This window comes from Sesamum indicum, linkage group LG11, assembly GCF_026168435.1.
Source record: "Sesamum indicum cultivar Baizhima isolate 11 linkage group LG11, ASM2616843v1, whole genome shotgun sequence".
In the NCBI taxonomy this organism is placed as follows: domain Eukaryota; kingdom Viridiplantae; phylum Streptophyta; class Magnoliopsida; order Lamiales; family Pedaliaceae; genus Sesamum; species Sesamum indicum.
In genome coordinates, this window is record NC_142667.1 from 11,868,684 (window position 1) to 11,892,367 (window position 23,684).

Genomic DNA, 23,684 nt, shown 5'->3' on the forward strand with positions numbered 1-23,684 from the left:
GCCACTTCTTTTTTTTTAATAAAAACAATAATTATATAATCACATTAATAATTAAATAATTGAAGAGTTCGAAAAATAAAATAAAAAAACTCGAATCCGTAACTTTAAATTTAAACGCGTCTAAAGTCTTAACCAATTATTTTCTTTTGTAATGCAGTGAAATTAGTAAAGAATGCGAGACCAATAATTATTCATGCTGAGAGATATTTTTATATCGTCACATATTTAATTAATGAAAAAAGTGACGTCACAACAAAAATATCCAGAGCACCACTATTGTCTTCTACCCCTTTTCCTGTTATTATTTATTTATTTTAGGGGTAATTACAATTCTCTCCTATAAGATTTAGTGTAATTATACCTAGGCCCCCAGTAGTTTAATAAATTATATCTAGCATTTTTAAAATTTGTTTACATCTAACAAACAATTCCCTATATTAATCAAAATTCATTGAGTTTGTTGATATTAACAAAAATATTAGAAAAAAAATCTATATTTACCCACAATTGACTTATTACTGATTTATTGCAGGTCAGATAAATCTTTTTAAGATCAATTACCTTCATACGTCTTCACGCGTTAATACATGTGAGGACGTATATTTCCACTATTACAAGGGTAGTTTAGATAGAAAAAAATTGTTAGACTGCAATAATATTAATTTTCTTTCAGTTTTTTTATTAATATCAGCAAATTCAGTGAATTTTAACTAATTTATTAGACGAGATGAAACATTACGGATTCTAGATGTTATTTTACAAACCACAGCAAATCTAAATTTAATTACACTATATTTCAAAAAAGAGAAATGTAATAATCACTTTATTTTATTGATTTGTGTTTGGAAGGATCCAAATGTTTGTTGCACTGACTTTTTGATATATTTGTTTGTTTTTTAATTTTTGGGACACAATTCTTGTTTTATTATTTGATTTGGAATGTGGTTTCCTTATTTAAGTGATTGAGAAGATGTGACATCACACTTAAAATTATTCTACTACTTCCCATTATCCTTTTAATTTATTTGCTTTTCATTAACACTTAAAAATTTTAAATGAAAATTCAATATAAGATTATTTTTTTATGAGTTTGCTCGTCAAATAATACGCATATGGTTGTTACGTCCTGAAATTCTCATATTTGGTTAGTTTATATTATAAAATTCTCCCAAGTGTGTTTTAACTTATATCTCAGGCTATCTGGGAAGGACCGAAAAGGAATAGTAGTTGTTGTTCTTCCTCATTGCAAAGCAGGTAAATGCTTCTCTCTCTTCTCAGTGTTTTACTGAAGCTTGATTAACTGTTGCATTTATTATCACTTGTGTTGTAGTGTGGACTTGTGATGGGAGATGATGAGAGTGGTGGATACACGGTGGATGAAGCACTTTCGAGTGTGGGATTCGGGGCATTCCAGGGCCTGGCGCTGGTTTTCGCTGGAATTGGTTGTTTTTCGGACGCCATGGAAATCACTCTGCTCTCTTTCATAGGGCCAGCACTTGAATCTGAGTGGTCGCTTTCTCCCACTGAGGAGAGTCTTTTGTCCACTGCTGTTTTTGGTGGAATGCTTGTTGGGGCGTATTTCATGGGCTTCATTGCTGATGCTTATGGAAGAAGGTGACCACCCCTTTTTCTTCTTCTTCAAACTTTGGTCTTTATGGAGTAGGATTTTTAGCTGTTTTTCTCCTTGCAGGGTGGGAATTCGATGTGTAGCCATGGTAACATTTGCAGCCGGGCTTTTAAGTGCCTTTTCCCCGGATTACAAATCATTAGTCGTCCTTCGATTTCTCGTTGGATTGGGGGCTGCGGGAGGGCATGTGTTTTTGGCCTGGTTCTTGGAGTTCATACCGACGTCTAACAGAGGGGCTTGGATCCTCGTTCTGTCGTTTTCTTGGATAATTGGAGAGCTTCTGGAGGCTTCTCTTGCATGGGTGATAATCCCTTTTCCCCAGATTCTGTTTGACTAGTTCTTCAATCCTGCATTACTCTCTTTGCTTGCCAGTTGCCACTAAAATTAGAGGGCTTCATTCTCATTACTGTTTTTTCTTGATGTAGATTATCATGCCTAGATGGGGTTGGAGGTGGCTGCTTGCCTTAACCTCCGTCCCATCATTAGTGGTGCTGCTCTTGTCTAATTCTGCGCCAGAGAGTCCAAGGTACTTAGCCATGAGAGGTAGAACGAATGAAGCTGACAGAGTCTTGGGAAAAATAGCTCTGATCAATCAAAAAGAACTTCCCGCCGGCTGTCTTGTCTCTGATCATCATCAAACAGTGCAGGCAGATGAAGAAAATTTTGCATCAGACGAAACTTGTCTCCTTCCTTCAAGCAGAAGCAAGAGAAGGGGTGTCGAAAAATGGCTTGGATCTATCTCTCAACTCTTCTCATCAGATTTACTATGGACCACTCTTCTATCATGGATATTGTTCATCGCCTACACATTTGCATACTACGGCATCCAACTGATGATCTCCGCATTGAGCAGTGATCAAAGTGACTGCCGCTCATTAAGCATCCACGTCGAGAAGGGTAGCCTCTATGTTAATGTTTTCATCACTTGTTTAGCAGGTACTACCTGATCAATGCTTCTTCCTCATTCAATATCTGAAACAATTCAGAGCTCACAATGTCATCAATTCCCCTGCAGAACTTCCAGCTCTGCTTTTGGCTACGCTTCTGGTAGAAAGGTTAGGGCGCAAGTGTTGTATGGAAATCCTGACTATGCTAGCACTTGTCTTCATCCTACCGTTGCTTTCACATCACAAGGCAACCGTGACTACAGCTTTATTAGTCAGCAGCCGCATGTTCCTCTCTGCCGCGTTTACCACTTTGAGCCTCTACGCAAAAGAGGTATGATCATAAAACCACGGCAGCTTTGGCCACGTTTACTAATTAACTTGGACTGCACAAATGTGAAGGTTCTCCAATTCTTGTACAGGTTTATCCAACTTGTGTGAGGGGCAGCGGGTTTGGGCTAGCGAGCGGGATGGGGAGAATTGGGGGAATGATATGCCCTCTGGTGGGAGTGGCACTGGTGAGGGGGTGCCATCAAACACTGGCAGTTGTTTTGTTTGGGATTGTTATACTTATTTCTGGAATTGGGGTGCTGTTTTACCCTTTGGAGACCAAGGGGAGAGGACTAAAGGACGTTGTCAGCAACACAAACCAGCCTTAACCCACCAAAAATGCATCATTTATAAGTCAAAGGAACCCTCAACTTTTCCAACGCATCATTGTACGCATAAATGCTTATACTTGTTTACCACAATAATTTTTATATATAAATAATATGACATTTATAGGATTTTTTTACATATAATTGAGGGATTATATAAATATTTAAATTTAATTATAAATAAAAATTAAAATATGAGTAAATTTTGAATATTTAAGAATAAATTTATTTATTTAAAAAAATTAAAAAAGACATTATGAAAAATATAATTTTGAATAAAGGAAAAGGTTTGCTGCCACCCACCGCCTCACTTTGTTTTCTTGTTAAACATTCACACACACATTTGTGTACACACACTAAACGCGAAAATGGAAACAGGTACGGGAATTTTTTTATTTTAATTCATATTAATTTATATAATTATATTATTTGATTATTTCATTTATTAAAAGTTATTTATATTGCCCGATCTAATATTTAATCGAAAATTTTTATGAGTTTGACTGTTTAAATTAGTGTGTAATTTATTACAATTGACTTATGAATGTTATAATTGGTTAATTAAATTATTAGGTTCGTAAGATTTAATCTTTACTATAATTAGCTTAATCAATTTCATCAGGCCTATTAACCAAATGCTTAATTGCATGTATTGGTATTTAGTTAAATTCTATAGTAATAAGGAATTGATTGAAAATTCAGAAATTACATTTAAAAAGTATTAGAAAATTATATTTGAGAACTATTATGTTTATTAAAAAAATATGAGAATTTTGTAATAATTTAATTCATAAATGTTGTAAAGAACTTTAGTTATAAAGATATAAATGGTTTAATAAAATGAGTTCTTATGAGTTAGTCAATAAATTAAATATATATTTGAGAAATTTAAAAAGTTTAGTTATTTACAAAAAATAGAACAAAGGTTTAAACTTTGATATAAAGGAAAATATTAAAAGATTTGGAGAAAAACATATACGAATATTATTTAATATTTTGTTCGTAATTTATGATACTTTCTATATATTACGTATTACTTTATTATAGGACGTGACGATAGAGTAGAAGATTGAGCAACTGTAACCGGTTTGATATTTGAAGTAAATATAGTTAATTGGATCTATATATGTGTAATCTTGCTTGTTGTAAACTTGATTGGTATTTGTTAAATGCTGATTTTGATTATATTGTCATTATGTGAAATTGTGTACTTATTTGTGGTTTTATTGTTCGGAAGTCCAATCAATGATTATGTGATCGTATAATGGATTGTTGATTGAAATCAAATGAGGAAGTTATTGATTGGAAAATAATTGGTAAATGAAATTGAATGATGAAGTTAATAATGTTGATACTGTGAATTGAAATAAAAGATGACTTACCTAGTTGGGGAATGTAATCAATGATTTATGATGATATGATTGATGATGTGATATAAAAAAATAAATGTATTAAAGCTAGATATCATGGCGCGTAGAGTACCCGAGAATATCCTATGCTAATAACTATTAACTACACATTGAGGTGGTATGGGATGTTATGTTTGTTGTGATATCCTGTGTTGATATTGCTACAAATTGGAATAGTGTGGGGATATTCACATACAATGGGTATCCTTTGTTGTATATGATATAACATTGATTGAGATAATGATGACCGACAAAATCATTGACTGATGCGCTCTAATTGGAGTAAGCAGGGGCCCTAAGAAAATAAGTGATAACATCAAATATTATGTTGTGGGCTGATTTATAATTATGGGTTATTTCTTACATCTGTTATTGTTATATCACGAGAAATTGTTGGTTGGTGTGATTGCATTATATTTGACTTGCTGCTTACATGTATATATATAAATTAGTTAGTTATACTTATTGAGTAGACAATCCATTCCTTACACATATTTTTCAGAAAATAAGTCACACAGATTAAACACATTGGATTTCGAGTTGTGCTGTCACTCTTATTAGGTGAGTTAACCGTGACATCTGAAGTCGACACCTCTGGCTATGTGATTATTGAAGGTACTAGTGTTTTATGAGGTTTGCGTTTAAAATTTTGTACAGTTAGATGTCTGTGTTATCTCCTTTTTAGGTTATATACATCCGCGAAAAATAAATATCGATTTTTGACAATGTCAATTAACCTTTATGACATTTATATATTCCATTAATAAAGAATATAATTTATTTTACTAATTAAATAGAACTTCTTATAAAATAAGTTGGAATTAAGAAAAAGTAGGATAGAATGATAATTAAAGTAATAAAGTATAGTGTCAAAGGAGGTGCTACAAAATATCATATTTTATTTTAATACTTTGGAGGATGTGGACTTGGTTAGTGCACTGATGTTAGATTTCTTTTTCTTTTTTTTGTCTTTTCAGTTGGGGTGGGGAGGAAAGGGGGGGGGGGGGGTCGGGAGCACTGATGTTGACTAACAATGACAAAGTTCAAACAAGAGCCGAATACAAGATGTTAATAATCAATTATTACTTGAATATAAATATAAATGACTATATCAAAACTTTGGTTCGTGAAATTGAGGTTTTATGTGTTTAAAATTGCATTAATTTATAAGTATTTATTTATTTTAATAATTATTGATTAAATATGTATATTCAATATTGATTATAATCGGATATTAATTATTAATTATTGAAATTCATAACATGAGTGTAATTGATACTTACATTTCGCAAACATTCTTTTCAAGAAAACTCTTTTCCTGTATATGTGTTGGTAGTTTGTGTTTCGTCGTTCACTCAATCTTGGTCCCAGATTCGGACTAAGGGTACACGTAGTTGATAATGGGAGCAAACATGCATGAGGAATTTCTAAAAATCAAGATCCATAAATGTCAGCTATCAGCCTTTCTGAGGCCCTATTGGGTTTTTTCTTGAAGTCCGCCACTTCACCTGTTAAGAATTGGTGCTCCCAAAGGCAAAATCAAATTAAAGAGAAGACAAGCTGATGAACAGAGCCGTCATGAACAGTGGAGTAAGTGTATCGGATTTTTGTTCAATGTAATTTGCAGTTACTAGAGAGCCGCTGTATCAGTTCCTTGATTCTGATCTTACCTGAAAAGGGCATTTCTTGTTGGTTTTGTTTGCATTTTGAATGGCTGCTGATGCCGCAAAAGAGAACTTTGATGAGTTGAAAAAGGGGTCTTGGTGTTTTAGTTTATTCCGTTTGGTAGAAGGAGAAATCTTATGTTTTCAGTTTAATTTGCTCTTGATGGAATTATGCTGTTGGATTTCTTGGTTTGGGATTAGCAGGTGATGGATTATGATAGGGAGCTTGTTTACACAATGGATGAAGCTCTTACAATGGTGGGATTTGGCAAATTCCAAGCTCTCGTGCTGGCTTATGCGGGACTTGGGTCCATGGCTGATGCAATGGAGCTGATGATACTATCATTTATAGGTCCCTCTGTTCGATCTGAATGGGGACTTTCATCCAGGCAAGAAAGTTTGATAACCACGGTTGTATTTGCGGGTATGCTCATCGGATCTTATGCGTCGGGCCTCATATCTGATAACTATGGAAGAAGGCAAGGCTTTGACTTCCTATTCTTCAAGCAGAATGGTTATCAATGTGCCAACTGTATGAACTTTTGCAGTAGTGTTTAGTGATGAGAATGAAATCTTTGGTGTGAGATTGCGTACTCGTCGAATATCACTTCTTTATTTTCTTTTCCAGTTTTTCTCAGTTTTGCATCCTTATCCTTATTAAATTTACATCAAGATCAATTCAAGAATTGCATCGGTTTTTGAGCAGCGTATACTTATAAGGGGAAACTTACAGTTAGGCACAATAGGACATGGAGAGGACCTAGTGAAAGCTTATGACTGCTCATATTGATTACGTAGTCTGTAACTTGCTCAGTCCTTAAAGGTTTATATTGAGACTATTCATAGTTTCTATACAACAATGGCTCAAAGCTTCTAGAAGAATATGAAGTTAAAACCGTTGAATACATATAATTAATGTAGTTTATATGAAGAAACTTGCAGATACATATTAGGATCTTGGAACTCTTAAATAATCTTTCAGGTTCTTATAGAGAGTAGATGTAATGAAATGTTTCGTTGAAGTATCTTAAAGCTACATTTGGATTTATTATCCCATTTTCATGTGGAGATACTTAAACTGATAATCCTAGTACTTGCTTAACAATATTAGCAATATTTCTGATCACCAGGATGGGCCTTCTAAGTATTGCAGCAGCAACCAGCATATTTGCAGTTCTTAGTGCCTTCTCCCCAAACTATATTTCATTGATCATCTTCCGCATGGTAGTTGGTGTTGGCCTGGGTGGTGGACCTGTGTACTCATCCTGGTTTCTTGAGTTTGTGCCTGTACGCAACCGGGGCGTTTGGATGGTTGTCTTTGCCACTTTCTCGACAATAGGAACAATATTTGAGGCTTCATTGGCATGGGTATGTCGTTTCCTCCTTGAACTATTCAACAGTATATTTGAAAATCCCTCATGTTGACTTTTCCAGATTTGTCTTAGTTTCTACAGCTGAAAGGTTATCATGATGTCATTTAGATTGGAAAAGATCAACAGCTCTCATCATTTAGAGCAGTATCCATCTTGATTCTTTGCCTTCATTTGACACCGTGAAAAGTTTTGTGTCTTTCCCTTTTTTGTTATTTCTCTTTCCTTTTATTATTTTTTTCACATCTGTTTCCGTATCATTTCTGTCTTATAATCTCATTAACTTGACCTTTTATCTGTTAGAAAGTGGAGACAATTTCTCAACCCTAGTATGTAAAGTAATATGTGGTTTCACTCTAATTGGTCGGAACCATCATGTAAAATAATGTCAGTCCTCAAGATTCATTGTTGGCCTGATGAATTATAACCTGATATACAATACCACCAAGAAATCCAATAGGCCCATTCCTTTGATAACTGATTGACATCAATAAAAGAGTGTAAATATTGCATCCTCAACTATTGTCTTATCTACCTGCATTTCTGAAGGAGTGCTCTAAAGCACATGAAACCTTCTGAAACTATATAAATACATGATAATGTGAATCAGGAGCTTAATAGAAGAATCAACAGTGGTAACATGAAAAAGATTTCTGATCGAGACTCACAGAAGAAGACGACGCACTACATTAGGATAATCATTCTTATTCAAGTTTTATTTGGAGTCCTTACAATTATATTGTCGAACTTAGACTAAACCTTTTGGTGTATTTTCATTTCCAGAAGCATACTAACTGCTCTTGAACCAGAAGCCTTTTATTCTCGTCTTTCTTCCTCATCCTGGTTGCTGTTGTTCTCGCTTCTTCAATCCTGCACGTTATTCTTTTTTCATTATCATAGAGTCAGTACATGAAGCTGACCTCTAAGATTGCATGAACCACCAAAACATCTCCAAGTGATAGAAGTTAGATAACTTAATTGTTCAGTAGCCCTAAGTAGTTTCTGTAAAGGTTGTATGCATCATTAGGCCCAACCTGTTGTCCATCATTTTTCTGATATTTAGACCTTGGAAAATAACAGTTTACTAGTTCATTTGAACTCATATTTGTGAGAAGCCATCCTAAATATTCTATTGTTGTATAGTCACAAGAATTCTTAAGCATTAGACAGTGAGGAAATCCCAGCTCATCAAGTTAATAGGGTACCACTTCCACATGAATATCCTTAGCAAATCATCAATATCCAACTTTGAACATGCATGAAATCATATGGTGTTCCTATTGGGTCTAATCTGAAGTATACATTTTTTTTTAACTCAAAGTTGTGTATTCGGTTTTCAGATGTATTTCAATTCTCTTTTCTCCTTGTTTGCCTTTTAGTATCCATGTATTGTTGGAGAAATCAATCCGTGAGTTATTCTTGAAATCTTCCTTTTTACCCTTTTCCATAGATCGTTATGCCAAGACTTGGATGGAGATGGCTACTTGCACTATCATCAGTACCCTGTTTAGCAGCATTTATCTTATATTTTTTTACGGAAGAGTCTCCAAGGTACCTATACGCGAAGGGCAGCATTGCTGATGCACAGCATGTCTTGAAGAAAATGGCCACAATTAATGAAACACAACTTCCTTCTGGTGTCTTAGTTTCTGATCAAATTAGTGAGTTGGATGAGGAACTTACTACTCCTGAAGGTACCTCATTGCTGTCAACCATAAAAAATAAAAATTCTAGTCCTAAACGAGGCATCTTCTCGTTTTTCACACTTCTATCATCAAGCTTAATCAAAACAACCCTTCTCTTGTGGATTGTCTACCTTACGAATTCATTTCTGTATTATGGAGTTGTGTTGATGACCTCGGAGTTTAGCAGTAGCCAAAGTAAATGTGGGGCACTTGTTTTACACTCAAAACAGCCGACAGATACTAGCCTCTACAGAAATGTTTTCATCACTAGTTTTGCAGGTATCTGGATAACTTGATCAGTTGTTCTTCTGTGATGTGATCTCATCATCTTATTTCATTCTTCTGAATGCACCTGCTTATAGTCTGATCTGATTCAATGTGTTGATATGTTTTCAGAGCTTCCAGGACTCATTTTATCAGCCATTCTTGTGGACAAAGTCGGCCGCAAAATTTCAATGGTGCTTATGTACTCATTCGGCTTCATATCTCTTTTACCACTGATGTTTCACCAAAATGAACTGCTAACCACATCTCTATTGTTTGGAGCCCGGATGTGCTTCATTGGAAACTTTAAAATAGCCGGTATTTACTGCCCAGAGGTAAAATCATGCCATCTCTTCTTTCCACCTTCACTCACTTTTACTCCTTTCCATTCCACAAACACTATCACAACTCGGGTCCTATCTTGCTAACGCTATTCTCATTCACCATCATGTTCCCAAGATCTAAAACTGCATTACTCCGTTTTGCTTTTCTCTTGTCTGCAGATATATCCAACGTCCGTGAGGACAACAGGAGCTGGTGTTGCTGCTGCTGTAGGAAAAATTGGAGGGATGATTTGCCCTCTCGTGGCCGTGGAGTTGGTTTCCGGTTGCCACAGAATGGCTGCAATAGCTTCATTCGAGGTCGTAATGGTTCTGTCTGCAATTTGTGTGCTGCTCTTCAAAGTTGAAACCAAGGGAATGGAGCTGCATGACACTGGATGTGCATAACTAGACTTGGATAAGTATTTGAAACATAGGAAGTTTATACTAGTGAATATTATTATTCAAGAAAGATTATTTTTGTTTCTTCTCTGCAGTAACTAAATGAAATATAAATTAATGTAATTTTTATGGGAAACGTGTATATATTAAATAAAATAAAAAATTTGATGATATTTGAAATAGAAAATTCAGTCGGATGGATTCCCATACTTTGTAAGCATTTAGAACCTTTTTACTATATTAAGTTCTTGTAGCTTCCTGGCAAAATTGAAAAATATTAAGTTATATTTTTCTAAATATTTCAACTTTAATTTTTAATTTTTTTATTTTTAAATACTCTCAACTTTTGTCATAATTAATTATACTTTTTTTTATAATTTATTTTAACTATAAATACCTTCCCTAAATTTTGGAACTAATACTAATGCAGTCACAGTGTTGTAAGTGAAGAAGCACGTGACAATTATTTTCATTTTTATAATAAAAATATAAACATAATTTTGTACCCAACCACACCAATTATTGATGTTGATATTATTATATTATTGTTAGATATTATACACAACCACCGCTGCTGTCTTCTACTCCTTTGCCATAGTAAATTTAGTGGCTAAGGTTGAAATTTTGTAAATAAATTAGAGTTTATAAATTTGAGTCATATCACATGAGTAAGTATTTATTTTATTTAATATAAATTTATTATTACAAGGGATAATTATTTGATTTAAAGTAAATTTATTAAAATTTATTTTTTTGTTTATTGTGATAGGGATTCACTGTTGGAATTGATTTATTAATTAATTATAACAAACATTTATCAATAAAAAATAATTATAACAAATTATTGACTTATTAATTATAACAAATTATAAAATAACACAAGTCACATAAATTTCACAAAACAATTTAAATAATAAAACTTATATTTCCTCTCTGATATGGTGAGAGTATCACTACACAATATTCCAAATAAAATCCAGGTACATTTGATTTTTCACTTTATTATTCATTTTTATATTATTTTTTTAGTAAATATTAAATAAATGACAGCAGTGACATCTCACATTATTTATTTTATAGTACGATGGGGGGGTTGGGGTTAGGAATATCTATTATGGAGAACACCGCAAATTACACACCTGTATCTCCAATTTTGTCTTTTTATTTCATACAGCCTTGTTGCAATTTTCGCATTTGCTTAGTTTATAATGTGAGATTCTCTGATTTTTATCTCTGTTTCTTTCAGGTGAGTGTGCGTGTGGGTGTGGAGTTGTGTCTGAAAGGCTCTTCCCCATGTGACATTTACTTTAAGGATGAGTGAGATATATTAGAAGGGGCCAAGGAGAAATAGTAAAGTGTGTGTTTTTCCTCATCACAAACAGGCATTGACTGGTAAGTGTTTCTCTCTCTTTTCTTGGTTTTCTCTGTTTTACATTGCGCTTGACTGAATTATTTCATGGGTTTGGAAGATTAAATTGGGCGAAGTTGTTGATTTTACATATGTTTTCATCCATTCTGATGTTGTCTGAAATTTTCTGGGCCAGAGTTGAAACTGACTGATGAATTATTAGTGATATATATGGAATTCCCTTTTGTTTTCTTGTTTCTTTGTAATTGTAGTGTTGAGAAAACTAAGCTTAGCTTGTTGATTGATATATCTTTAATTTCTGCAGTTTTATGTAATTCTGTAAAGGGATTCTTGAAAATTATCCAACTTTTAAGTTCCAAAATTTTGTCATTTTGAGGTATAATTTGTACTTCTTTTGAATTTCTAAGTTTAAAGGAGAAGATGATCAAGAATGGTGAAGTTGTTTCTCCTTTTGAGGTAATTTTTGATAGCCCTTCTGGAACTGAGTGCTTGTGGAACAATAGAAAAGAATAAGTTGTTAAATTCAACTGTAAAATTAGTACTGAAGTTCTCTACAATTGGAAGGTCTTTACATTGTTGATCCTGTTGTTGTTTGTGTTTAAGATGGAAGATCAAGGGAACGGATACACGGTAGATGAAGCGCTTTCAAGTGTGGGGTTTGGGACTTTCCAGGTTCTTTCGCTCGTTTTTGCTGGAATCGGTTGGTGTTCGGACGCCATGGAGGTTACACTGCTCTCCTTCATAGGACCGGCACTAGAATCTGAATGGTCCCTTTCTCCCACTGAAGAGAGTCTTCTATCCACTGCTGTTTTTGGTGGGATGCTTGTTGGATCATATTTCTTGGGCTTCATAGCAGATGCCTATGGAAGAAGGTATCGTTCTCTCGCTTCAGATTACAATAGGTGCATTTGTTTCGGAATCTTGTCCTCGTATAAACTAGACTGTGCTCTGGTTTACAATTCTGCAGTTTGTAAATAATGAATTGCAACTTTAAACCATTATGCATTAGCTATTATTTCTCAAATATAAAGCTGCTTCTGTGTATTTCGAAAAGGTTTCCTCGTGTTTGAAAGAATTCCGTGCTATCAATGCAACTGCCAAGATTACAAGAGTACTCTCCCTCCATTAATCTGAGGCATCAGTCATAGCCTTTTTTCTTAAACGGAAAGATTCAGCTTCTAAGTTTGCATTCACTGTTTTTCTCCCTACAGGACGGGAATTCGAGGTGTAGCCATAATAACTTTTGCAGCAGGACTTGTCAGTGCCTTTTCGCCAGATTACAAGTCGCTAGTCATCCTTCGGTTTTTTGTGGGATTTGGTGCTGCAGGTGGGCATGTGTATGCAGCCTGGTTCTTGGAGTTCATACCGAGCTCCAATAGAGGTGCTTGGATGCTTGTCGTGATGTGTTCCTGGATATTTGGGGAACTTTTGGAGGCTTCTCTTGCATGGGTACTTAATGTTTTAACTACTTCTGATCATGCACTACGCGCTTAGCTGACCATTAAAATCAGATAGCCCCATTCGCTATTTCTTTTTCTCTTCATGCAGATTATCATGCCAAGATGGGGTTGGAGGTGGCTACTTGCATTATCCTCCATTCCATCTTTTACAGTGCTTCTCCTGTCCACTTTCACTCCAGAGACTCCAAGATACTTATGCACGAAAGGTAGAACCGATGAAGCGATCAGAGTTTTGGAAAAAATAGCTCTGGTCAACGGAAAAGAACTTCCCTCAGGAAGTCTTGTCTCTGATCACCAAAAAGTGCAGCCAGAAGAAGTAAATTTTCCGTCAGAAGAAACTTACCTCATCTCCTCAAGCGCAAGCAAGACAAGTAGCTTTGGAAAATGCTTCGGATCTCTCTCTGAACTCCTCTCACCAGATTTACTAGGAACCACTCTTCTTGCATGGATTATGTTCTTCGCCTACACATTTGCATACTACGGGATCCAACTGATGGTTTCCGCATTGAGCAGCGGCCGCAGTGATTGCCACTCATCAAGTATCCTTCCCAACAATGTCCAGAATGATAGCCTCTATATTAATGTTTTCATCACCTGTTTAGCAGGTAAGAACTAAATGCCTTTTTTCTCATTAAAACCTGAAACAACGTACAATTTGCCATATCATTGATTTTCTTGCAGAAATTCCAGGGCTGCTTCTAGCCATGGTTCTTGTGGAAAGGTTTGGCCGGAAGCTCTGTATGGAAATCCTGACGATGCTAACAGTCATTGTCATCCTACCACTGCTTGCACATCAAAATGGAACTGTGACAACGGCTTTATTGGTCAGCGGCCGCATGTTCCTATCTGCAGCATTTAACACTTTGTGCGTCTACACAGAAGAGGTATGATCACACACAAACTTTAGCTACGGTAAAAAACCATAATTTGACATACAACTTGGCGTGAGAGGTGAACAGAAATATGAATGTTCTTCAATCCATATGTAGGTTTATCCAACTTCTGTAAGAGCCAGTGGCTACGGACTTGCAACTGCTGTGGGGAGAATCGGTGGTATGATATGTCCTCTGGTGGCAGTAGGACTGGTGAGGGGTTGCCATCAAACACTTGCAGTTATATTCTTTGGTATTGTTATACTTATTTCTGGAATCGCCGTCCTGTTTTTCCCATTTGAGACAAAAGGGAGAGGGCTTACGGACGTCGTCAGCAACAAAGAATGAATCTAATTCTTGAGGTTGTCTGATTTTTCACCCCATTAGAAGAAGAAAAACCAAAACGACCACGAGAAAACTGTCCGTAGACACATGAGTAGTTTCATCTGTAGGTAATTGCCAGGGGTTAGAACTAGCAACAGGAACTACCTGCATGATGCTTGCCCTGCAAATGTTTCATTGACATCCATAGTTAATGTATCATTTGTGTACCACCTTTCATTCATACATAACATTGTAAGTTGTAGTGACCTATAATTTCGGGCATGTCCGATCTAATTACACTACGTCCCGTCTAATTTTTTTAATTAATATAATTTATTCTTAAATATTATAACGAGCTTCAAGTTACGGCGTTCAAATTTTAATATATTTCAATCTCAACCTAAAATTTATTTATAATTAAATTTAAATTTTCTTAATAATACTAATTAATCTTTCAATTATGTATAAAATTCTATGGACGTTGCAACTTCCATCAGATTTGATATAACTATGCATGCCTTCTTATTATTTAAAAAAATATAAAAATACCTCCTAAACGATAAAGTGGACATTACTACTTTACTCTTATTGATTTATTTTTAAAAGACAATATAAAAGAAGAAATAGGATGATTCAAATAGATAGTTCATAGGGCACATTTAGTTCATAAAAGTATTTAAAATTTTATTCATAATCCAAAATAATATTTTGGTGAGTTACTATAAAAATTAGATGAAAACTTAATGCATACTAACGTAACAAATTTATTGTTAAACGAACGTTAAAATTAAAAAATATTTATAATTTTTTAAATAATAAAAACTTCAATTTACCCGTACCCATTATCATGTCTAAGTCAGCATCCCCATCATGATTAGTAAAAATATGGTGGAGTAATTATGCTTCAATGGAAAGCCAAAAGATAGAGACAGTTTGATATTAAAGTATAGTTTCGTGATTAATGTGCACAAGTTGTTGCAATTTCTTTTTATTTAATTTCGTATAAAAGTCCAACTAAGATTGATTATTTTTGCTTTTAGTCCCTAAAATCACAGTAATGTTTGTTATTATTTTTAATTTAATTTCACTCATTCTTCCACTCTTTAAAAATCTAACTTAAAACCAATAATGTCTTGGTCTAGTAGTTAAAATTGAGATCACATAAATAAATTAAAAGTCAGAATTTGAGTTCCGTAAAATTATTGAATGTTTATGTCACTTTTTTAATGTTCTTAAATAGATTGATGTATCGAACAATTATTGAGATATTGATATAATTATGTATTTATTATTTAAAAAAAATTCTATCTCAATGTTTATAAAAGAAATCTATTTATTTTCAAATTTTTTGCTATTTTCTTATACATTAACAAAATTACTATAAAAATAAAACAAAATAAAGCCATAAATTCATTAAAAGAAATATAATTTTTTTTCATCACAATCAGTTACGATGGTTAAAATTAAATAAACATGGTGGACACTAATAAACCATTTTTGCGCATCATTATTTTTCGCAAACGATGTCAATATATTAATACAACTTTTAGTTGTGACAAATATTTTGATAATTGAAAAAATCATAACAAGTATTGATTAACAGTAATCAAATTCTATTTTTTTTTTATCGATTTTATCTAACTATAATAAATATTACTAATTTATTATAATTTTATATGAGGATCATTTATAGTACAGTGAATAATTAATTAATTAATTAATTTTTTATTTTTTATAATAAGAGAGTGATCTTGAAAGTTGAAACTGAGAATACATGTACATAAACATCAAGTGTACTAAAACACAAACTTTTATTTGGTCCCCCACCATGTAGAGTTTACCTGATGCCTTGTCTCTTTGCTGTTTACAGGTCAGTGTGTAGTTGACAGTGAATTTCAGTCTCCCCGTGTGTGTGTGTATGTGTGAGAGGGAGAGAGAGAGATTGATGATATTGAAGGGCAGTTCCGTGGTAGGATTCTTGGAGATGAGGAGGAACACAATGTCGATGGTAAGTTTTCTTGTTTAGTCTCTTGGTTTTCTTGCTCTGCCTCTTACGTAATTGAATTATTCAACTCCTTTCTGTTGAATTTGTGCTCTGAGTTCCCTTCCATTCCCTCTGAAATGATCCTCAAGCAACTATAGATCCAACTCTCTTCTTGATTTTGGCTGTGAACTGATTCTTGATTCAAGGTCTAGGCCTGTTGGTGAGGCTGAATTTAGAAAGTAAAAAACCCATGTTCAAGGAATTAGTTCCTTAGAATTTTGTTATGCAGCTCAATTATTTTCTAAGTAGAGACCAATCCATTGATACTGATAATGAACATAAGAACGCTTCAACTCGTTTGATTTTCGTACGTTAATCAGTTGTTCAATGTTCTGTAAATCTGCAGTTGTATGAAGGGCTAGTGTCTTGGTGAAAGCAATACTCTTTGAGGATCCTTCACAAGTAAGATACAGAATTTGTCATCCTCAAGGTATAATAATCTTGTTTGTTTTACACATTTCATGTGTTTTTTCGATCCCGTTGATGTTATTTGTCTTTCAGTTTTGAGTGCTGAACAATTAAACTGGAATTAGACATGAACTTCAGTTACTGCAATCAAAATGATTTAACTAAGGTTTGTTTACAGTTGATTGTTAATATGGGGGATCCGAGCCTCGGATACACACTAGATGAAGCACTTTCGACTGTGGGGTTTGGGACTTTCCAAGCTCTTGCTCTAGTTTTTGCTGGAATCAGTTGGTTTTCAGAAGCAATGGAAATGAATCTGCTCTCCTTTATTGGGCCGGCAGTCAAGTCCGAGTGGTCACTTTCTCCCACCGAAGAGAGCCTTTTGTCGACTGCCGTTTTTGGTGGAATGCTTGTTGGAGCACTTTTCTGGGGCTTCGTATCGGATGCCTATGGGAGAAGGTAACAACAACAGTTCTGCTCAAATTAGTCTGGAATCATCGCTTAAATTTCTCAACATTACATTAGTCCATAACGGAAACAGGATTTTGATATTGAGACAAACCTCAGGGGCTGCACGTGCGCTTAGTCTAATTTCAATGTTCTGCATGTATTGTTTAATTGGCCGAAAACATGATTTTTGCTTTAACTCCACAGGATAGGAATGCAAGGTATAGTTTTAGTAATAGCTGGAGGTGGACTTTTAAGTGCGTTTTCTCCAGGTTACAAGTCACTCGTCTTACTTCGTTGTATTCTTGGATTTGGTGTGGCCGGTGGGCATGTATTTGCCTCTTGGTTTCTGGAGTTCGTCCCGAGCTCTAACAGAGGTGCTTGGACGCTTAGCATATTAGTTTTCTGGATACTTGGAGAACTATTTGAGGCTTCACTTGCATGGGTAAGTTTAGTTAAATTTATCGTTAGCTTATTTCTATTTTTCTTGTTGGTGAAGAGTTTTGTGAATCCTTTTCCTGGATGGTCTCTGAAAGATCAATTTCTACCATCTGGTTTTGCTGCACGCATTACACTAATCTAATGTGTAATGACATGATATCTTGAATTCAGCTCATGTTATGTGACCCGTTGTAGTTTGTTTCTCGTAATGACATTCTATGAGTCACGGTGCAGATTATAATGCCAACATTGGGCTGGAGGTGGCTACTTGGTTTGTCTGCTTTACCAGCTTTGTTGGTGTTGATATTCTCCGTTTTTGTGCCAGAATCTCCGAGATACCTTTTTGCGGAAGGTAGAATTAACGAAGCAATCGACATTTTGAAGAAAGTAGCTCTAATGAACCGAAAAAAACTCCCTGCTGGCACTCTTGTATCCGACCAAACAAAGCATCTGGATGAAGAAAATTCTCCTTTGACAGAAACTCATCTTCTTTCCTTAACCCAAAAGAAGACAAACAGTCTGCAAACAAGCGCCAAGAACTTGTTTGAACTGTTCTCCTCGGATTTACTGGGAACTACCCTTCTATTGCTGCTTTTGCATTTTGGATTCACATTTGCATTTTACGGTGTTGTACTGATGATCTCGGCCGTGAGCAGTGAACCAAATGATTGTCGCTCATTAAATATCCTTCTCAGAAATGGTCATGATACAAGCCTCTATCGTAATGTTTTGATCACTTCTTCAGCAGGTAACGTTGCTCTTCCTCTCCCTCTCCATATTCCAAACCGGTTTGAGCCAAAAGATTAACAGAAGTTCCCAACTGCACCTTTTATCTCTGTGCAGAAATTCCAGGGCTGATCATAGCAACCGTTTTCGTGGAGAGAGTAGGCCGCAAGCTCACCATGGGAATCCTGACAATGTTAGCTTTCATCTTAATGCTGCCACTGTCTTTCCACCAAAACGAGGTTGTGACTACGGCATTGTTGTTCTGCGCACGCATGTTACTCTTTGCTGCATTTTCCACCTTGACCACGTACGCAAAGGAGGTAGAAGAATCTCATGTCTCTCATATCCAACTCTACTACGACACATTTTCGTTTTTCTCGACCGTCAAATTTAGCTTTTAAGTCTGGCTTTTTCTCAACTTAACAGGTTTATCCAACTTCTATAAGGGCCACGGGGTCTGGACTTGCAACCTCAGTGGGAAGAATTGGTGGAATGATATGCCCTCTGGTGGCAGTAGGATTAGTGAGAGGATGCCATCAAACACTTGCAGTTGTTTTGTTTGGAATTGTTATACTTATTTCTGGACTCTGTGTGCTGTTGTTCCCTTTTGAGACCAAGGGAACACCACTCACAGACACTGTTACTAAGTAGTAGTAATGCACAATCACTTCTTATTCATACAATCTTGGATTTATGTTCATCTAATTACCTGTTTTAAGGTTGATTTTCGTAGTCTCACGTTTACCATTCTTGTAATGAGTTGGTAGTTTAGTGTTTGTGGGGTAGTGATGTAATTTATGTTGTTATTTTCTTCTCTTTGCAATCTTTTTTTTTTCTTAAATTTTTAATGATAATTACAATAATTTTTTAAAGTACAAAAAGAATACAGTTATTATTGATTTTAATTAAGTTAATTGAATTACTCAATTGTATAATTACAAATAAGGACTGCGGATAGGCCACAAAAATCCCTACAATTCTCTCAAATTTTAACAGGACAGAGTTTCAGTTTAACACGCACTGACAATATTTCAATACTTGGGACATACTGTAGGAAAATGAACAGGAGGCGAATCCATGGAACCCAAATATAAATGCTGCAATTTTTTTTTTTTTGTTTTTGATTTAGTATAACTACTGCAATTCAGTTTAGCTGACGCTCTTCCCCTCCAACGTCAACGGCCGCAGCATCCAAATGCAATACCCTTTTGGTGAGAACCGCAAACATTTTCGTCTATCGTCTGTTCTGTGTGTGGTTAATCACGCCTAGCTTTTAGGAGGTTCTTGGACTTGGAGTCCTTGAAAAGCTCGTGATGTTCCAAGAACACTTGTTAATAGCAGATTTAGTGTTAATTTCCTTGTCTATTCAGTCACTGAATCCCATATGCTGCTTGATTTTGCTGTTTGGGGTGGAATGATTGATGGGTTTTAGGAGAAAATGTCAATATTCTGTTATGGTACTTGTAGAAATGATTTCTTGCATATATAGTGATGACAATGGTGAAACTATGCTGTAGGATGGGGATATTTTGCTGTGATGCATTATCACTCTGTTTTTCGAATTTCGATATATAAGACAGTGCATTTGCTTTCTTGAATATCATTCTTTCTTGAGTTCTTTTTATCTTATTTATAAGCATTGTTCTCATGTTTCTTTTTTACTTTCTTTTTCTGGTTAGTGATTGTTTGTTTGATGATGTCCATGATCGTTTCAGGTATTCAAGTGCTTGATAGAAGAGGCACATACTCTATTGACAGCACAAACCCAATGGTTAGATTTGCTATTAGCCTTGTATTTCTTCACGTTCTGTTATGATGCTGAGTAAAAATCAAATTTTTATGTGGAATTTGAAGTTCTTGAATTTACCGAGTGATTTCAGTTTTGTCTTCGAAGATGGTATTCAAGAGTAGACTAATGGTACCAACGGAGAAATATTTATATATGTTGCTACACTTATTTGCCACTGCTAAATAGGAGGGATGTGCACATATACATACAATACAGGCACTTCTGACACTTGCAGGTGCATGTCGCTTGAGTTGTCTTTGTAACCAACTGAGTTCTTTTTGCAGCTCTAAGATTATGGGAATTAGTGGAGAACATGCTAAGAGTGGTGCTTCCAGAATTTGCAGTTTGCAGTTGAAGAAAAGGAAAAGTTAACAAATAACATTCGTTTCGGTTAAGGTGAGTTGTGAAACTCTGTACTGGCTTCTCAGTAATTTTTGCTCTTCTCTGATACTCCTTTACTAGATTAGTTTATATTGGTGGAAGAATTGGCTGCCTAAAATATACAGCACAAGTCGCAAGGAAATATGAGCTGTTTCACTTCCTAATGCCTAAAAATTACTTAGTTTGTATTGGAATATTCGATCCATACACAAGTTTCTGATATGCACTTCTTTTGACTGTCTAGATGGGAGATTCTGACACGGTGTACACATTAGATGAAGCACTCACTACTGTTGGATTTGGTAAATACCAAGGTCTTTTGCTTGCTTATGGAGGACTGGGTTGGGTTGCTGAAGCTATGGAGATGATGATTCTTTCATTTGTCGGATCAGCAGTTCAATCTGAGTGGCATCTATCTTCTGGTCAGAAGAGCTCGATATCAACTGTGGTCTTCTTTGGCATGTTGGTCGGAGCTTATTTTTGGGGTGTCGTATCTGATAATTATGGACGAAAGTAGGGTGCTCAGATCCCCTCGTCCTGAAATCTTGTTTAACCTATTCTTTACTGTTTGTGAGGTTTGTTTAATTATATTCTGATCTGTGTTCATCTTAACTGACCAAAATATGTTTTTGTCTTGTTTTCCTTCTTCTTAGGAAGGGCTTCCTAGGCGTGGCTAGTATTACAGCTATTGCCGGGCTTTTAAGTGCTGCTTCACCAAATTACATATCATTATTACTACTTCGATGCATAACCGGAGTTGGTCTTGGTGGTATGCATATATATACCTCGTGGTTTCTAGAATTTGTACCAACACCAAGTAGAGGTGCCTGGATGATTGTCTTTTCAAGTTTTTGGACACTCGGAACAATATTTGAGGCTGGTCTTGCGTGGGTCTGTTCTTATGCTATGTCCTTCATATATATCGAGTAAATGATTGGACTTGGTGACTATCGATTAGATGATTAGACTTGTGATTCCACTTTTTAAGTACAGCTTCGTCTTTCTGGGAACCTCAGCCTTTTGCTGTTTCTTTTCACAGATTATTATGCCCAGTTTTGGATGGAGATGGTTAGTTGCGCTTTCTTCAGGACCCTCTTTCATTGTACTACTCTTATATTGTCTGGCACCAGAGTCTCCAAGGTTTCTGTGCATGAAAGGAAGAACTAATGAGGCTAATAATATTCTGAGAAAAGCAGCATTGCTTAATGGAACAGCACTCCGAGCTGGAAAGCTTGTTTCTGATCAAGAGCAGGATCAAATGAACGAGTCTACAGCATCAGAGAGCACCCATTTGCTCTCACCAAGAGTAGATGAACTGTATAAGTACAAAGCAAATTCCTCATCACTGTCTATACTTTTTTCTTCAAAATTGATCAGAACAAACCTTCTTCTGTGGTTATTATACTTCGGAAACACATTTGCATATTATGGCGTTATTTTGCTTACTTCTGAACTGAGCAGTGATCAAAGTAAATGTAACTCAATCAAATTGCATTCAGGGAAAAGCCAAAATGCAAGCCTCTATATAGATGTATTCATTACCAGCTTGGCAGGTAATGGTGAAATGGGTGGAATAAAAAGTTTGATGGTATTATTGCTTGTTTTCTTAGAATTTTTTTGGTTAAAGCTGACTCCAACTTTTCTTTCAGAGGTTCCTGGCCTGATCTTATCAGCCTTCATCGTGGACAGAGTGGGTCGGAAGTTTTCCATGGTAATCATGTTTGTGTTAGCTTCATTGCTACTTCTTCCACTGTTGGCCCATCAGAATGAGATTTTGACCACAACTTTATTGTTCGGAGCTCGTACGTTCATTTCAGCAACTTTTGTTGTTGCCTGCATCTATTGCCCAGAGGTACTTAATATGGTGAAAAGATAAACCTGCTTTGACATATCAAGAAAGATCTTTTCTTGAACTATGACATACAATGTGGTATTATGCTCTCATCTGTCCTTATGCAACAGGTATATCCAACTAATATAAGAGCAACTGGTGTTGGAATAGCAACTGCTATTGGGAGAATAGGCGGCATGATATGCCCTCTTGTAGCCGTTGGGTTGGTGAATGACTGTCAGCAGGCATATGCCGTTATTCTGTTCCAGGTTACGATAATTCTCTCTGCACTCTGTGTATTGCTCTCCCCATTTGAGACAAAAGGTAGGAATTTGGCTGACGCTCTGGCGGCTGATGACCCGTAAGATCATACCATTGTTGCACAGATTTCACTCCAGCAGTTTGCAAAAGGAGAAACAGAACTCAAATGACAACAACTACTTTTCATCTTCTGCTGTTCATGAAAGTTGTGCGTTCATTGGTGTTAATAAGTAGAGCCACTTTGGGTAATGAGTATTGCCACTGAAGGCATGCAAGGGATAGGCGAGTAGGCGAATTCATTTGCTAATAGAGATGTGATGACAACAGAACAAGCTTCTTGTGAAGAGCTGGTAGCATTTCCAAGTTGTCGGGCATTAGGAATGCGCCGGACTTTACTTTAGGAGGTTATGTCCCGCAGTTTGAATAGGATCAAGATTGTCACTTGATTTCTTTATCATTATTATTTAATATTATATATTAATAATAATATATTCTTACTAAAAAATAAATATTTTTAAAAAAATATATGAGCAATGGGCTTGAGCTCGAGCTTGATATTTTGGTTGAGCTCGACTCATTTGCACTCCTGCTTGTGAGGAAGCCTCCCCCCACCCCCACAAGACATTTTATAGTATATCATATTATATATTAAAATACTTAATATTACATAAGATTATTTCTAGTACTTTTATATTATTATGTAAAACCAATATTAAACAGAAATTAGAATTGACATAGTATTTGTAACTTTTTTATAATTTATTGTATTATATAACAAAATCTTTAATACTATTTTATGGCATTTGATAACATATTATTGTATGTCATAGAATATCATAAGATTATTATAATATTTATATTATTGTGTAATCCGAAGTACCTTTTGTGTTGGTCAAAATACGAAAAAAAGTGAGACAAAAAAGTGTGAACGCTGAACTTCAAATAAATTCCAAGAGTTGAAATAGGCTAAAATAATTTTTGTGAGATATAATTTTCAGAAATAGCCCCAACATGGACCCAAATATAGTGGTGGCTTTTTCCTTTTTT

General features: G+C 35.3%; 5 protein-coding genes across 10 annotated transcripts; all 5 read left to right on the forward strand.

The window, feature by feature from the left end:
- Positions 1–1,093: 1,093 nt before the first annotated feature.
- LOC105173742 (organic cation/carnitine transporter 7) lies at positions 1,094–3,314 on the forward strand. The gene is made up of 6 exons (XM_011095613.3): positions 1,094–1,254; positions 1,331–1,614; positions 1,691–1,928; positions 2,053–2,563; positions 2,643–2,845; positions 2,934–3,314. Exons 2-6 carry the CDS (start codon positions 1,343–1,345, stop codon positions 3,168–3,170), a joined length of 1,461 nt encoding a protein of 486 aa, XP_011093915.1. The 5' UTR covers positions 1,094–1,254; positions 1,331–1,342; the 3' UTR covers positions 3,171–3,314.
- Positions 3,315–3,466: 152 nt separating this feature from the next.
- Positions 3,467–10,471, forward strand: LOC105173743 (organic cation/carnitine transporter 7). Of its 3 annotated transcripts, none has more exons than XM_011095617.3 (7): positions 3,467–3,548; positions 5,951–6,169; positions 6,445–6,722; positions 7,374–7,611; positions 9,064–9,577; positions 9,695–9,897; positions 10,066–10,471. In XM_011095617.3, exons 2-7 carry the CDS (start codon positions 6,143–6,145, stop codon positions 10,288–10,290), a joined length of 1,485 nt encoding a protein of 494 aa, XP_011093919.1. In that variant the 5' UTR covers positions 3,467–3,548; positions 5,951–6,142; the 3' UTR covers positions 10,291–10,471. The 3 variants fall into 3 exon arrangements, with proteins under 3 accessions (XP_011093919.1, XP_011093917.1, XP_011093921.1); XM_011095615.3 differs by lacking the exon at positions 3,467–3,548 and adding an exon at positions 4,148–5,194; XM_011095619.3 differs by lacking the exon at positions 3,467–3,548 and having other exon boundaries at positions 5,638–6,169; positions 6,448–6,722.
- Positions 10,472–11,257: 786 nt separating this feature from the next.
- Positions 11,258–14,661, forward strand: LOC105173746 (organic cation/carnitine transporter 7). 3 transcript variants are annotated; one of them, XM_020698028.2, is made up of 8 exons: positions 11,360–11,425; positions 11,531–11,676; positions 12,061–12,109; positions 12,257–12,525; positions 12,865–13,102; positions 13,202–13,718; positions 13,795–13,997; positions 14,103–14,661. In XM_020698028.2, the coding sequence occupies exons 3-8, from the start codon at positions 12,074–12,076 to the stop codon at positions 14,331–14,333; spliced, it is 1,494 nt and encodes a 497-aa protein (XP_020553687.1). In that variant the 5' UTR covers positions 11,360–11,425; positions 11,531–11,676; positions 12,061–12,073; the 3' UTR covers positions 14,334–14,661. The 3 variants fall into 3 exon arrangements, with proteins under 3 accessions (XP_011093923.1, XP_011093922.1, XP_020553687.1); XM_011095620.3 differs by having other exon boundaries at positions 11,259–11,676; XM_011095621.3 differs by lacking the exon at positions 12,061–12,109 and having other exon boundaries at positions 11,258–11,676.
- Positions 14,662–16,108: 1,447 nt separating this feature from the next.
- Positions 16,109–19,119, forward strand: LOC105173747 (organic cation/carnitine transporter 7). The gene is made up of 7 exons (XM_011095622.3): positions 16,109–16,317; positions 16,700–16,783; positions 16,940–17,220; positions 17,416–17,653; positions 17,884–18,397; positions 18,493–18,695; positions 18,802–19,119. The coding sequence occupies exons 3-7, from the start codon at positions 16,952–16,954 to the stop codon at positions 19,024–19,026; spliced, it is 1,449 nt and encodes a 482-aa protein (XP_011093924.1). The 5' UTR covers positions 16,109–16,317; positions 16,700–16,783; positions 16,940–16,951; the 3' UTR covers positions 19,027–19,119.
- Positions 19,120–19,395: 276 nt separating this feature from the next.
- On the forward strand, positions 19,396–23,124 carry LOC105173748 (organic cation/carnitine transporter 7). 2 transcript variants are annotated; one of them, XM_088875435.1, is made up of 8 exons: positions 19,399–19,586; positions 20,091–20,146; positions 20,449–20,560; positions 20,790–21,058; positions 21,199–21,436; positions 21,585–22,098; positions 22,195–22,397; positions 22,508–23,124. In XM_088875435.1, the coding sequence occupies exons 4-8, from the start codon at positions 20,790–20,792 to the stop codon at positions 22,739–22,741; spliced, it is 1,458 nt and encodes a 485-aa protein (XP_088731561.1). In that variant the 5' UTR covers positions 19,399–19,586; positions 20,091–20,146; positions 20,449–20,560; the 3' UTR covers positions 22,742–23,124. The 2 variants fall into 2 exon arrangements, with proteins under 2 accessions (XP_088731560.1, XP_088731561.1); XM_088875434.1 differs by having other exon boundaries at positions 19,396–19,586; positions 21,585–22,397.
- Positions 23,125–23,684: the final 560 nt, after the last annotated feature.

Bases quoted from the DNA above. Each gene is read 5' to 3' on its own strand.
- LOC105173746 (XM_011095620.3), top strand. From the start codon at position 12,074: ATGATCAAGAATGGTGAAGTTGTTTCTCCTTTTGAG. The intron at 13,103-13,201 runs GTACTTAATGTT...CTCTTCATGCAG, and splicing joins TGGAGGCTTCTCTTGCATGG to ATTATCATGCCAAGATGGGG. The intron at 13,998-14,102 runs GTATGATCACAC...ATCCATATGTAG, and splicing joins TGTGCGTCTACACAGAAGAG to GTTTATCCAACTTCTGTAAG.
- LOC105173742 (XM_011095613.3), top strand. From the start codon at position 1,343: ATGGGAGATGATGAGAGTGGTGGATACACGGTGGATGAAGCACTTTCG. The intron at 2,564-2,642 runs GTACTACCTGAT...ATTCCCCTGCAG, and splicing joins TTTCATCACTTGTTTAGCAG to AACTTCCAGCTCTGCTTTTG. The intron at 2,846-2,933 runs GTATGATCATAA...ATTCTTGTACAG, and splicing joins TGAGCCTCTACGCAAAAGAG to GTTTATCCAACTTGTGTGAG.
- LOC105173748 (XM_088875434.1), top strand. From the start codon at position 20,790: ATGGGAGATTCTGACACGGTGTACACATTAGATGAAGCACTCACTACT. The intron at 21,059-21,198 runs GTAGGGTGCTCA...CCTTCTTCTTAG, and splicing joins TCTGATAATTATGGACGAAA to GAAGGGCTTCCTAGGCGTGG. The intron at 22,398-22,507 runs GTACTTAATATG...CTTATGCAACAG, and splicing joins CCTGCATCTATTGCCCAGAG to GTATATCCAACTAATATAAG.
- LOC105173747 (XM_011095622.3), top strand. From the start codon at position 16,952: ATGGGGGATCCGAGCCTCGGATACACACTAGATGAAGCACTTTCGACT. The intron at 17,221-17,415 runs GTAACAACAACA...TTAACTCCACAG, and splicing joins TCGGATGCCTATGGGAGAAG to GATAGGAATGCAAGGTATAG. The intron at 18,696-18,801 runs GTAGAAGAATCT...TCAACTTAACAG, and splicing joins TGACCACGTACGCAAAGGAG to GTTTATCCAACTTCTATAAG.
- LOC105173743 (XM_011095617.3), top strand. From the start codon at position 6,143: ATGAACAGAGCCGTCATGAACAGTGGA. The intron at 6,723-7,373 runs GCAAGGCTTTGA...TCTGATCACCAG, and splicing joins TCTGATAACTATGGAAGAAG to GATGGGCCTTCTAAGTATTG. The intron at 7,612-9,063 runs GTATGTCGTTTC...CCTTTTCCATAG, and splicing joins TTGAGGCTTCATTGGCATGG to ATCGTTATGCCAAGACTTGG.